The sequence below is a fragment of the Heteronotia binoei genome, chromosome 18 (assembly GCF_032191835.1).
Source record: "Heteronotia binoei isolate CCM8104 ecotype False Entrance Well chromosome 18, APGP_CSIRO_Hbin_v1, whole genome shotgun sequence".
NCBI classification, from domain to species: Eukaryota; Metazoa; Chordata; class Lepidosauria; order Squamata; family Gekkonidae; genus Heteronotia; species Heteronotia binoei.
Window position 1 is genome coordinate 18346727 of NC_083240.1, and position 14641 is coordinate 18361367.

The window sequence follows — 14641 nt, forward strand, 5'->3', positions numbered from 1 at the left end:
AAATAAAGGACTTCCCTGCTGAATCAGGCCAGGAGGTTGGTTGAGTCCAGCAGCCAGTTTTCTCTGGTGACCAACCAGGCATCTCAAGGAAGCTTGCATGCTGGGAATAAAGACAACAGCCTCCCCTGGAGAATCCAGTGTGCAAAGGTGTATTGCTTCCAAACAGGGAGGTTGCATTTATCTGTGGATGGATTGACCCTCCCAATTTGTCTGGTTTCTTTTTAAAGCTACCTGAGCTAGTGGCTGTCATTACTTCTAGTGGCAGTGAATTCCACAAGTTTAATTAGTCCTTATGAGAGAAAGGACTTCCATACATGCCGCTGCCTTGTACTGAATCAGACTTTTGGTCCATCGAGGTCAGTCTTGTGTATTCAGACTGGCAGTGCCTCTCCAGGTTCTCAGAGGTCTTTCACATTACCTACTGCCTGGTCCTTTTTTAAACTGGAGCTGCCAGGGACTGAACAGGAGATCTGCATGCAAAGCAGACACTTTCCCACCAAGCTGCGGCCCTTTAGTCTTCCATCTGCCCTAAAATCTATTCAGCATTGAAATGAGGAGGTCTCAAGCTAGTGAAAGGTCTGCTTGGGTCTCACAGGAAGTGAGAAACGTGTAACTTTTTGTATAGAGAAAACCGGGACTGGAGAAACCCCAGCTTGCAAAAACCCCTTGTGTTGTTTCCCCACCTTTGGTGTGAAATAGATCCCTATTCCTTCTGCTGTGTCAAACTGTCTCACGCAACCTCTATAAAAACGGAATGTTTTCAAGATACTATTTAAAGACCCATATCTAAGCTTGCAACGTCGCCTTCCCCTGAGCATTTGGAAACTGATATTTCTGTCTTGCATTGAAGATTACAGATAAAAACTACGTCAGATTCCTTTCAAACTGGAAGAAAGAGAACAAACCGCACGTGCTTCTGTTTGATCACATGCCTCTCGTCCCGTTGTTATACAAGGTAAAGGAGCTCCACCGTGCAGCAATAGCTTCATAACTCTCCCTCTAGGGATCAAGAGGGGCTTCCTTAGTATAAAGCAATGGTGACCTTCTGGCTTCATTTTTGGAGTTTTTGTGAGGGGCGTGGTCTGTAGAGCTGGCCTTTGGAAAGCTCCCTCTGCTACTGTTGCCACAAATCCCAAAGAGGCCTTCCTTAACATCATCATGGGCTGGGATTCAAAACTTATTGGAAGCGAGTCAGGCTTTGGGAACAAGTGAAATCTGGGTGAGTGGGGGGGAAAGAGGAGCAGGAAGGCATGTAGCGGAACAGGGAGGTATTCAAAATTGAAGAAACGAGAGCAAACTGGCTTGGTAAAAATGTGTCGGGGTAGAGGATATGCCATGCCTGACTGGGAACACATCACAGTCTGGAGTACTAGATGCCAGTTTGCATCCTCTAGTCGTGAATAATGGAATCTGAAAATGTGGTGTTTGTTTGTTTTACAATCCTGGCAGCTTTCTAAACTGCCCTGGGTACTGATGAGGGGGATAGGGCCCCTGACCCATGCTGTGTCATCAACTGCATAAGAGCAGCAAGGGCAAATCCTGTATGTTTGTTTGATTCCTCCCAGCTGACTGCTTTTGCATACCGAGACTATTTGTCCTTCGGATACGTATACGTTGGTCTCGGAGGGATCGAAGAGCTGTCCAGCCAGTACAACATCAACGTCTACACACCTACCATGATGGTCTTCAAGGAACACATCGACAAGCCTGCTGATGTCATCCAGGTATCGTTCTCCAGCTGCCACGTGAGACTTTTTGGAGTCTGTCTCTTTGCGAGTCATTTTGCTCAATAATGTCTGTCAGATGCAGAACCCCAAGAGTTTTGTCACTCTTTAAACACTGGCATTTACTGTAGCTTTCATGAGGCAGATGTAGTCTGAACTGGCAGAGACGCACACATCCCGTTAAACTTTGGCGTTATAAGGTAGTGAAACGCAGGAGGTACAGACTGTGGCATTTCTGGGCAAAACATGATTGTGTACATGCAGTGACTGCTAACGAGAGCAGCCAAGCGATCGATGCACAGCCTTGTTAGGACTGCTGAGCTACTTTGCCTTTGTGTTTGCATGTTCTATCAATGTGTGCGTACGTGCATGTCCAGCCTTGTTCCCTGGCACAAACCCAAAGAGGCAGGCACACTGAGAGCCAGCATGGTGTGGTGATTAGAATGTCATGACAAGGATCTGTAGTCCCCAGATTCAGATCTTCACTCTACTGTGGAAACTTGGTGGATGATCTTGGGCTGTCTCAGCCTAACTTGTCTCAAAGGGGGGGGGTGTTATAATAAAATGGAGGAGAATTATGAAAGCCGTTTTGATCCAACGTAGCAAAAGGGGGATCCTTCACCCTCTGCTATTCAGTGCAGGGCTCTGTCCCATGCTCTATAAAGGACTGCACACGCTGCTAGCACTTCATAAACCATAAATAATATGAACAGCCGTTGAAGGAAGACTCAGGAAAGGCTAAGTCTGTTGTCCTCCTTCTTTTAGATCTTTTCCTGTAAATAGATGCTACATTTTGCTTCCATCCTGAGCATATATTTTCAGTTTTCATTGAGGTATTAACTCTGCCCTTCTAGAGAGGGCTGCATTCTTTGGCTGACAGGTTAATTTAGTTGATTGATTGGCAAGGCTGAGATTTAATAGCGTACCCAGTTGGGTTTTGATTCCAGTGCATTCCTGTATTAAAGGATGACAAGTGGCTGACTAATTACTTCTCTTTCTAACTACTTAACAACTTTTCTTCTCTTGAACTCTAACATTAGTTGGCTGTTCCTTCAGTGTGTTAAAAAAGAACACATTTTGGGATTTACATCCATTAAAAAGCACAACATCCATTAAAAGACACAACTTGAGTTCCTTAATTTGGTTATTTCTTCCAGCCTTCACTGGTGTTTACCAGTTTTCCTTTCTTCTAGGCCCGGGGGATGAAGAAACAGCTCATTGATGACTTCCTTTCCCAGAACAAATTCTTGATGGCCTCCCGGCTCACTAGCCAGAAGCTTTTCCAGGAGTTGTGTCCGGTGAAAAAATCTCACAGGCAGCGCAAGTAAGACACATCACACATAAGAACATAAGATAAGCCAGCCTGGATCAGGCCAATGGCCCAACCAGTCCAACACTCTGTGTCACCCAGTGGCCAAAAAACCCAGGTATCATCAGGAGGTCCACCAGTGGGACCAGGACACTAGAAGCCCTCCCACTGTGCCCTCCCCCAAGCACCAAGAATACAGAACATCACTACCCCAGACAGAGAATTCCAACGATACGCTGTGCCTAATAGCCACTGATGGACCTCTGCTCCATATGCTTATCCAATCCCCTCTTGCAGCTGTCTATGCTTGTAGCTTCCACCATCTCCTGTGGCAGTGAATTCCATGTGTTAATCACCCTTTGGGTGAAGAAGTACTTCCTTTTATCAGTTCTAACCCGACTGCTCAGCAATTTCATTGAATGTCCACGAGTTCTTGTGTTGCGAGAAAGGGAGAAAAGTACTTCTTTCTCTGCCTTCTCTATCCCAAGCATAATCTTGTAAACCTCTATCATGTCATCCCTCAGTTGACGTTTCTCCAAGCTAAAGAGCCCCAAGCGTTTTAACCTTTCTTCATAGGGATGGCTCCATGTTGCTGGTTTATGAGGTTTCTGCATCTGATTACAGCGCTTAATTGTACAAAGTTTTGAGTCCAGTGACACATTTAAGACCAATGAAGTTTAATTTTGGGTATAAGATTTTGTGCGCACGCGTGCCTTTTCGGATACCTTTTGTAAAGTTGATGGAGTTCCATTCAATGTGGCTTAATGTGATAAGGTAGATTCAGGTGGATAGCTGTTCTGGTCTGAAACAAAAGACCAAAGTTTGAGTCCAGTAGCTCCTTTAAGACCGACAACGTTTAATTCTGTGTATAATTCCCCGCTTTCATTTCGACTCACACTTGAAATGTGTATGCATGCAAAAGTTCACACCCAGAATTAAACTCTGTTGGTCATAAAGGTGCCTCTGGACTCAAACTTCGTTCTTGTTGCTCCAGGCTAACACGGCTACCCACCAGGGCTTAATTGTGTGTGTTTTGATCAAAGGGCGAGGGCTGTTCTTAAGAACTTCACCAGTTGGAACCGGCTTTCCAAGCTCATGGTGTACTTTCCTCTGAGCTTCCCATAATTCAGTGGGTCTTTTTCACTGTAACTCAGCATTGACAGAAGGAATTGCCTGGCTTTCGAAAGCATGGGTGTCCACTGATGCCATTCCACACCTAGGGATGAAAGACTGAGAAATATTCTCATAGTTCCTCAAGAGTTTTGCTGGTGAAAAGAGCTTTGCGTGACTTGCAGGGTTAACAAAAAGGGCTATGCTGAGTTGCTTGAATGGGGGCTTGATAGTCAGGAGGGGCTGTGGCTCCATGGTAGAGCATCTCTTTCATGCAGAAGGTGGCTGGATCAGTTCCCAGCATCTCCAGTTTAATAAAAGGTTCAGGCAGTAAGTGATAGGAAAGCCCTCTAAAACGCCAGAGAGCTGCTTCCAGTCTGAGCAGACAATACTGATCTTGACAGAGGAGTGGTCTGACTCAGTATGTAAGGCGTCTTCATGTTTAATTCTGCTTTCAAGGCCAAGCCAGTCACTTGTGAAGGAGATCAAGCCTCCCTTGATATTTGCCTGACTGTGATACTGCTCCAACAAGGGCACCAGAACTTTGTGTTCCTTGGGAGACCTTGAACCCTCTTTTCTTGGTGGTGGTCTAGGTACTGTGTGGTCTTGATTACTGGCGAGAGTGACAAGTTTGCCACCAGCTACGAAGCCTTTCTGGCCTTCGCCACGGCCAACACCAAAGACACTGTGAGGTTTGTCCACGTCCACGGGAGCAGCCAGAGGGAGTTTGCCCGGGCTTTACTTCCAGACGATGACAAGTTCTGGGGGAAGTCTGCTGTGAGTATTTTGCGTGTCTTTTTGGTTTGTAAAACGTTTAACTCAGCTCACCCTGTGTCGTTCGGGCTTGGTCTCTTAAAGATGCTTGTAAGGAACATCAGGCTGAAATGGGACAACACGATCATGCCCCTTGGGAAAAGAATATTGCTGGACCCAGTAGAAGTTGGTGAATCAGCATTCACTGCTTTTCATTATATCAAGCAGATGAGATGTAACTTGCTGTGCTGCTCCCTTTGCAAGTAGTGGGAAGGTCCAGGTTCAAATCTCCTCTCAGACAGGAAAGCAGATGGGTCAGTCACACAATCTCAGCTGACCTTCCTCACAGGGTTGCAATGATGCTAAAAGAGCGGAGAGGGGAACTTTGTTTGCTGCTCCGAACTCCTTGGGAAGAAGAGGAGGAGGAGAAGAAATTGGATTTATACCCTGCTCTTCGCTAACCCAAGGAGTCTCAGAGCTGCTTACAATCCCTGCTTACAGTCCTTTCCCTCCCTGCAACAGACACTCTGTGAGATAGGTGGGGCTGAGAGAGCTCTCCCAGAACTGCTCATGAGCAGAACAGCCCTGAGAGAACTTGTGGATGGCCCAAGGTCACACCAGCAGCTGCAAGTGGAGGAGTGGGGAATCATACACAGTTCTCCCAGATAAGAGTCCATGCACTTAACCACTATGCCAAACTAGCTCTGAAAGTAGAGTGGCATAGGAATGGAGTGGACAGTGGCTGTCAGATGACAACAGGTCATCTCCATAGCCTGAGAATAATACTTAAGTGTCTGACCTGGATGACCCAGGCTAGCCGGATCTCATCACATTTCAGAAGCTAAGCAGGGTTGGCCCTGGTTAGTACTTGGATGGGAGGCCAGGAGTACTATGCGGAGGCAGTTAATGGCAAACCACTGTTCGTCTCATGCTTCAAAATCGGTTGCCATTAGTTGGCTGTGACCTGACGGAGCTTCCCACCACCAACTATTACTACTACTGCTACTGCTACACTAAGCATTAATACTTCATTTGCAGTATCCCAAATGATTGTGTATGTTATTATACAATCTTCCATCTTACATAGCTCCAGGGCTTTTTTTTGTAGCAGGAAACCCCTGATGTAACCAATCTCCCAAGGGCTCACTGGGCTATTATTACAGGGCCTACCGTAAGCTCCAGGAGGATTGGCTACATCGGGGGTTTGTGGCCTAATATGCAAAGGAGTTCCTGCTACAAAAAAAGCCCTGCGTAGCTCAGTTTATGAAGTTGGAGGCCAGTGTTTCCAGCTGGAAACCCTGTGTTTTAAAGATATCGTATACTCTTTTATTGATGTTAAATTGTTAGGTACATACTGTTAACCCTGTATTGCTGGTGGAATGATGACAAGAGTCTTGTTTTCTTTTAACGGCTTTTCAATACATGCGGCCTTCCCCACCAAATTGCAATCTGTTCTTTTGCCTCTGGTTCAGGTGGTCATCTTGGAGAGGCGTAACAATGCGGGACGGGTTGTCTATAGAGCTCTGGAAGATCCCTGGAGCGGCAGCAAAGAAGACAACTTCATCCTTCTGGATATTTTGGACCAGTTAAGGACAGACCCCGGATCTCTCTCCTCTGATACGATCCTGGCAGACTTGAACGATGAGCTCGCTCCCGTGAGTAACACTGCCCATTTGAACATACTTCTGTGTGTGCAACAGGGAGAGGGCCATTGGTGGAGCAGGGATGGTGGTGCTGGGAATTCAGTCAGGCCCATAGCTACGAGGGGGACTGTGGGGGCACAGCCCACCCCAACTTCTGGGCGAGGCCCCCTAAATTTGGGCCCCCATTAGCCCTCAGGGTCTCTGGTCTCCTTCCTGCCGTCCTTCCTTCCCCGTCACCCAAATCCTGTGTGGGGGTAGGTGGCAGAAGCAGCCTCCCGGCCTTCCGCTGGCCAGTTAAAGCACCCGCCGATCAGCTGATCCACAGGCCCTTTAACTGGAGAGGAAGGCTGGGACTGCTTCTGCTGCCCATCATCCTGCACTATTTGAGTGGCAAGGGAAGGGAGGGTAGGGGAGCTCCCCCCAGCCCTTAAAGCCAAGGAAAAACACTTGTCAGTTTCCCTCTGCAGCATGCACCGAGTTCAGCCGGCGCTGGAAAGGAGCATCTCCATTTTTCCTTGGTTTTAAGGGGTGGGGAGATTCCCCCCACCCCTTAAAGCTAAGGACAAACACTTGTCAGTTTCCCTCCCTTCCCCACCACTCAAATAGCAGCCGGGCCAGGTGGCAGCAGAAACAATCCCAGCTGTCTGCTCTGACCCTGTGCCCTATTTGAGTGGCGGCCCTCCCTTTCCCACCACTCAGATAGCATGTGGGCTGGCCAGGCAGAAGCAGTCCCGCCTTCCAGTTAAAGAGCCCGCAGTAGGTGCCTATGGCTGAGCGGGTTTGTCCTTGTGGTGCAGATAAAGTTGAAACGATTGACCATGTTTTGTTTGGGTGTGGCCTATACCCTGGCATACGAGCCAGATACATTTATTCTTTGTTGGAGAGATGTCTTGGGTTTTCTGATTTCAAAATCAGAAATACGCTGTTATCAGATTTTAACCCCCAATTCACAATTAATTGTGCCAAATTGATGGCGGCAGCTAGGAGAATTCGTGAGGATTATGTAAAGAAGGGGTCCTGAACTAGGGTGGCCATAATATCTGCAGGCCAGCCAGGGACACCTTGAGGGGGGAATGAATGTGTGTGTGCGCGCGCAAAGCGTGCGCCGCCGGAAACAGGAAGTGACATCACTTCCTGTGACATCGTTTCCCCGCACCACTTGCCGGAAGCAGGAAGTGGCATCACTTTCTGTGACATCATTTCCCCCAAATGCCACTGCCAGAAACAGGAAGTAAAATGAGTACCCAGCTTGCTGGGGGGAAAGTGTAGATGACTGGGGAAGGCAATGACAAACCACCACCTAAAAAGGTCTGCCGTGAAAACGTGAAAGCAGCGTCACCCCAGGGTCAAAAACGACTGGTGCTTGCACAGGGGACCTTTCCTTTCCATTGGTAATAACGGCTAGGAGCACCTTCATTGGAGGCTCATAGAATAAGACCCCCTGGTCCAATCTTTTTGAAACTTGAAGGGTGTTTTGAGGAGAGGCACCAGATGGTATGCTGAAAATGTGGTGCCTCTACCTCAAAAAACAGCCCCCCAGAGCCCCAGACACCCGAGAATTCTCCATTATACCCTATATCAATTCTCCATTACACCCTATGGGAATCAGTCTCCATAGGGAATCATGGAGAGCCCAGCAGACATTTCCCTCTTCCCCTCTGCTTTCTGATGACCATGAAGTGGGGGGAGGGCCTCCAAACTGTGTGGGGGATCCCTTGCCCCCAACCTGGGGATTGGCAACCCTATCCCCTCAGGCTGCTTTCACGGCCAGCGGCTGGCCAATCTCGACTCTCGTCCGGCTTTCCTCCCTTCCGCCCTCCCCCCACAGGCGCTCCTCCGATCCTGGGGAAAGAGCAAAAGCAGCCCTCCATCCCAGCAGAGAGACCTGCTTTGCAATCCATAGGGTGCTCCCAGATTCGCATTTCGGGAAGCGGGGGTGGAACACCGTTTAGGGGTGCTCCCATCCGCCTCCAGCTGCCGGACTTCTGCCAGGTCCTCGCCCCAGAGAGCTTCCAAACACGCAAGCTGAAGGAAGCGGAGTCCTCAAAGATCGCCATATGCAGTGTAATGGATAAGCTGTGTGTGTGTACTGTGCCATCAACTGATGGCAACCCCGGCAAGGGACTTTCAAGGAAAGTGAAAAGCAGAGGTGGTTTGCCATTGTCTTCCTCAGCAGCCTTCCTGGAAGTCTCCCATCCAAAGACTTAACTAAGACTGACAAGATCTAGCTATACCATGCCACCTTCCCTTCCAACAGATGAGTCATATGCCAGTTTCATTTTTCTTCTCCCAAAGTGGAAAACAGTACACCCAGTGTCCAAAGGGGATATAAAGAATTCCTTAAAGGTCCCATATCCCAGCAGAATGTTTGTTCAACTGTGTGTGTGCATGTGTGTAAAGTGCAGTCAAGTTGCAGATGACTTATGGCGAAACCAGCAAGAACTTTCAAGGCAAGTGAGAAGCAGAGGTGGTTTGCTATTACCTTTCTCTGCACAGTTGTCCTTGGTGGTCTTCCAAATGCCAATCCTGCTTAGCCAAAACCTAAAAAGACATTTCTACCTACTGGCAGAAGAGCTCATAACCTGAAGCCTCATTTTAAGAAACAAAATTTAGAAGATTTTGATACTCAGACCACTTCAATTTAGTTAAAAGTTTATTCTATTTAAAAATAGACACATTGTCAACTATGCCATAAACTGACTGTATTTTCTCACAACGTGCTCGCTTAACTATTCTTGGAATCACACCATAGACCTTTTAAGTTAATAATTTCAAAAATGCTGCTGACATGCAATCTGATGCAAAGAAGGGCCTTGCTTGCTCTCTCAAAAAAGAAAGAAAACTGAATAAAGTTGCACAGTCTTCTCTTGGTTAACCACAACTCTGGGAGCAAGAATTAAGATACTGCAGCACATACACTGGTTAGAATGAGCAACAGATTTCAACTGTAGGATTATTATTCACTATAATAATAATGCACAATCCTTTAAATGTGATCACATGGTCTCTATGCATTCATGGGGCAAGTGCAGATTTATTTTACTCAATGATCATCCCTAAACTGCAATGTTATATTTTATGTCAACTACCTTTAGGCCTATAGTGCTGATCCGTAAGTAGTAGGAAAGGGAGCACAAAGGGATTCCTCAAAACTTCGCATACGCTATTCAGATACCAAGTGTATTCGTCGGGGGTGGGGTGGGGGGACGGGGGTCTGTGCCTGTCTCATGGCAACCGTAAAAACAACTTCTACCACCGCTATATCGAAACAAGCCCTGCAACTTTAGGCCAAGAGCTTGAGTGTCTTTATTTTAACTTAACCATTTGCAGTTTTAACCAGAAGTTTAAAACTCCAGTGTTTCTCAGAAAAGCTAAACACACTTCTTTGGCAGGGAGCTGCACTGAATAAAGTGCGATTCCCTTACAAGTACCGGCTGGGGCTGGGAATACTCCCACAAAGCCAACCTCGACATGATCTCTCCCTCCCTCTCCCCCTCCCCAGCCAATACCTCCCGTAGGGTTGCCAAGTCCAATTCAAGAACTATCTGGGGATTTTGGGGGTGGAGCCAGGAGACACTGGGGTCGAGCTAGGAGCAAGGGTGTGACAAGCATCACTGAACCCCAATGGCCATCGCATTTCAAGGGACGGCACACCTTTTTAAATGTCTTCCTTCCCTCCACCCTCCCCTTCTCTGATTTTACCTAAGAGGCAGAGCGGAGCGGGCGACGCTGCTGCGCGGCTGCCACCTCTTCTCCGCTTCACCGTAGCTGCTCCTCCGAGATGGGCTCAGGCTGAGCAAGAGGAAGTTAAAGCACTTCGGCTTCCCAACTCACCCCAGAGTGGGTTGCAACCTGCTTCCCCACCTTCTCCTTGCACGCTTGCCCAATTAGTTTTCTCCCCTTCCTGACCGGCAGATTGCAAAAGCTGGCATGGCAGCAGCCCCCTTTCCTGTCTGGGGGCAGCAGCCCCGTTTCACAGCCACCAAAGCGCCTCTAGATTGGAGCCGGGGGGGGGGGGGTTCCAGGCAAGAAGCTGAGTTGGGGAGAAACACCGGGGGGAGAGGGTTGTTGCCTATTGTTGCCAAAGGGGGCGGCGGGGTGGAGGAGAAAGGATGCATCTGATTTCAAGCCCAACCTTGCTGCAGAAAACTTGCACAGAAAAGGCAAGGGATAGAATCTGAACTCCTCCCCCCCCCCCCCCCCCCGGAAATACATACACACAAACACAGAGCTACCTTTTAGGATGATTCAATGCAAACCCCCACGTTTTTTGGCCTTCTGGGTTGATTGATGGTTTTTTTACTGGCAGGGGCTTCCCCCTCCCCCCCCCAAAAAAGTAAAAAACCCCAAACAAACCATGTTTTGCATGGAAAAGGATCTCACGCCTGGCTGCTGAGTGTGGCTCTGACTGGCCTGGAGGAGTCCTTGAAAGTGTGGCTTTACAATAACACCCACTGCAGAGGGGAGGAAAGGAAAAAGGACGGAGGCTGCCACTCGATCTCCTGGGACCGCTGACCCCTCATCTGTCTGCCACGCCCAACAAGCCCCACGCAACCCAGCAAGAGCTGCTCCCGACAGCCACGGGACCCCTCCCTCTCTGCGCCTCCACCCGCCCGACAGATAAGAAGAGCGAGGGCAAACAAGGCGGTGTTCTGCTTTGCATTTTCATGCAACCTGCTTCCCCACCTTCTCCTTGCACGCTTGCCCAATTAGTTTTCTCCCCTTCCTGACCGGCAGATTGCAAAAGCTGGCATGGCAGCAGCCCCCTTTCCTGTCTGGGGGCAGCAGCCCCGTTTCACAGCCACCAAAGCGCCTCTAGATTGGAGCCGGGGGGGGGGGGGTTCCAGGCAAGAAGCTGAGTTGGGGAGAAACACCGGGGGGAGAGGGTTGTTGCCTATTGTTGCCAAAGGGGGCGGCGGCGGCGGGGTGGAGGAGAAAAGATGCATCTGATTTCAAGCCCAACCTTGCTGCAGAAAACTTGCACAGAAAAGGCAAGGGATAGAATCTGAACTCCTCCCCCCCCCCCCCCGGAAATACATACACACAAACACAGAGCTACCTTTTAGGATGATTCAATGCAAACCCCCACGTTTTTTGGCCTTCTGGGTTGATTGATGGTTTTTTTACTGGCAGGGGCTTCCCCCTCCCCCCCCCAAAAGTAAAAAACCCCAAACAAACCATGTTTTGCATGGAAAAGGATCTCACGCCTGGCTTCTGAGTGTGGCTCTGACTGGCCTGGAGGAGTCCTTGAAAGTGTAGCTTTACAATAACAGCCACGGGACCCCTCCCTCTCTGCGCCTCCACCCGCCCGACAGATAAGAGCGAGGGCAAACAAGGCGGTGTTCTGCTTTGCATTTTCATATGGCCTTGCTCGGAGAGGCGGTATTCAACACCTGGGAAGCGGCTTCAGGAAGTTTCGGGGCTCCTGCTGTTGGCAGCAAGCAGGCCATGTCACCAGCGCCCCGCCATTGCTCTCTGCTTCCTGCAGAACCTTGAGAGCAGCAGCGGAAGGGCCGGGGGCAGAGAGCCCGAGCTGGTGAACGACACCATCCTTCATCTCCAGCCCAGCAACGTCAGAGGAGGGCAGGAACCTCCCATGGGGTTTCTCCCCCCCCCCCCCCGCTCTTACCTTGTAATCCTCACGGCCGGCTGCAAAGCGAGCCGAGAGGCAGAGGGAAAGAGGACGGCGCCTCGGGCATGGCTTGATCCTCCCGGGCAGCAGCAGCCCCCGATGCGGCAGCGGAGCCTGAGATCCGGACTGTCGCCGCCGGGGGTCTGTCTCTCGACCCCTTCCTCCGCCCAGGAGCATCGGCACCACTGGGCACTGCTCGCCCGCCGCGCCTCTGCCAGGTAGTCCCGCGGCGGCGGGCATGGAGCAGCCTGGCGCCGGCCCTTTTGTAGCACCGGGAAGGCGAGCTAAAGGCTCTGGCTCGCTGCCCGCCCGCCGCACCTGCCCGGCTCAGCGGCGGCTCCGCTGCAAAGAAGCCGCCCGCCCGGCGTTGCAAACGGGTGCATTGGGCAAGCCCTTGAATTGCACACACCCGCACACTGCGCACCGAGGAGATGGTGTCTGTCTGCATGCACGCCGCGGGATGCCCGCCGCCGGATCGCTGCAAGCCGCCCGAGCTCACCGCCGCCGGAGAGGCTGCTGCAAAGCTGCGCTGACTTGACAGCCGGAGCCCTGTTTGCAAAGTCGAGCCCCGGGGGAAGGCAGGATTCCCGTCATACTTCTGGCGGGGGACTTGGTCGGCCGTGCCTGGGCGCGCCAGGTACATGGGCAGTTCTTCGTCCGCCGCCTCAGGCGGCTCTCGCTCCCGGCCTTTCCTCCCGCCGCTCGAGGCCATGGCGGCCACCGGCGAGGTGGCGCTCAAGCGGCTATGGGGTTGCCGCCGGTGGCAAACGCAAGCCCGCTCCTTTCTACTGCCTGTAAGGGGAGAGGCTTCGAGCGCGCCACAGCCCCTCTTGCCCGCCGCCGCGCCTCAGCTCGAAGGCGACGAGAGAAATCCAAAGGGAAAGGCGGAGGGGAGGAGGAAGAGGAGGGGGAAAGCGGCTTCTCGGGAGAGTCGGCTCCCGCGCATGCGCGAGCGGCGGACTAGGTGAGAGCGGCGGATTTTGGCGAACCCGGGATTTGCTTAGTCCCGGCTAAGCCAACCCGTGAGGCGGGAATTTGGGGCCAGGGGCGAGACTTTCCCGGGTGGTCGGGACGATCTGGCCACCCTGACTGTTTTTGGAATATTTCCAAGCTTGAATTTTATCTTTTCTTAAATGCCTGAGTACTCTGTGTATACCATCACAAATGCTACTGAAACTGATAGAAATACAGAGACCATGCATAAAGTTGCCAAATTGTGTTCCCATGCAATCAAATTGCATTTTATGGTTCTTACAAGTTAATGTCGAGGTAACAGATTGTAATTTTAACCAGTGTATTCTAGTTACCGTATTTGCCGGCGTATAAGACGACTGGGTGTATAAGACGACCCCCCCAACATTTCCACTCAAAATATAGAGTTTGTTATATACTCGCCATATAAGACTACCTTGTAAAAGTGGGAATTTCTGTAAGTGTAGCTTGCTTTTCCCTGTGAGGCCTGTCTCCTACAAATCTTTCTCTGTTAACTAACTGTAGTTTTGCATCTGCTTACCCCATCTACAGTCTGAAAAATGACAGCCTGTCTTACAGAGCTGCTATAGGTACTGTGAGGAACATACTGGTATATGTTGCGCAGTCTATAATAATGCCAAGTATTCAATTTGCTGGATTGACTCGGTGAGAATGACAAGTGCAAACTTTTGATGTAATTATGTGGTCCTTATGCTGGAGGATTCACTATGAGAACTTTTCAGAAAAATAAATTCTAATTTTTAAAATTCAGCCCTGTTAAGAAATTTCACGTAGCGATTACTTATAGTTCCTACCACTAGATGGCATAATGTCTTGAGTCACAGAGCTTTTGTGTGCCAAGGTGTGGCTGTTTCTAGCTCTCTGGTTCAACGGGAAACGAGTAAATATACACCTAACCTTGTTAAACAGAAAAGCCTTTTTAAAAGCCATTATTTTTTTGGCGAAGGGTGGTGGCAAAATAATGAAAGTATTCCCTCTCAAACTGGAACTTATCTTATTTCAAATAGAAATTGTCGATATTATAACTGATCCTTGCCCACACCCTTTCTGCAACTTTTGCAACCATTTAGAAACCCTGCCCTCAATTTAAACACAGCCAGTCCTTCTCAGATAGCAGTATCCTGAAGTATTATTGTGCTCCTTTTTTCAACTGACCAGCCTCTTGGTTTCAGCAGCTAATGCTCCCAAAAGGTCTCTGCACTGCTCTCAAGTTACTTTTGTTGTTTTCCTCCTGAGCAACTTTTTAATCAGATTTTTCTTTCTGTGATGGAAGATAGCCAAGAGAGTTTAAAGGTGAGTTAATGGAATTTTTTTGCATAGAATGTTAATACTTTTGCTAGAATTAATGCCCTGTTTAGAGTGGAGGAGAAAAATCTTAGAACCTTTCCCATTTTGGAGTTATCTACCCAAATGAATGGGTTTTCTGATTTTTTTATTTAAAAAATGCTGTACTTTGGTTGTTTTCTGGCACATATAA

General features: G+C 49.3%; 1 protein-coding gene across 1 annotated transcript in view; it reads left to right on the forward strand.

Moving 5' to 3' along the window:
* Positions 1–14641, forward strand: part of DNAJC16 (DnaJ heat shock protein family (Hsp40) member C16) — a 43789-nt gene that overhangs the window by 11775 nt on the left and 17373 nt on the right. Inside the window, exons 6-10 of the mRNA XM_060258941.1 lie at positions 851–955; positions 1566–1724; positions 2918–3048; positions 4737–4920; positions 6369–6551. Of these exons, the coding sequence (XP_060114924.1) occupies positions 851–955; positions 1566–1724; positions 2918–3048; positions 4737–4920; positions 6369–6551 (762 nt within the window). The remainder of the gene's footprint in view (positions 1–850; positions 956–1565; positions 1725–2917; positions 3049–4736; positions 4921–6368; positions 6552–14641) is intronic.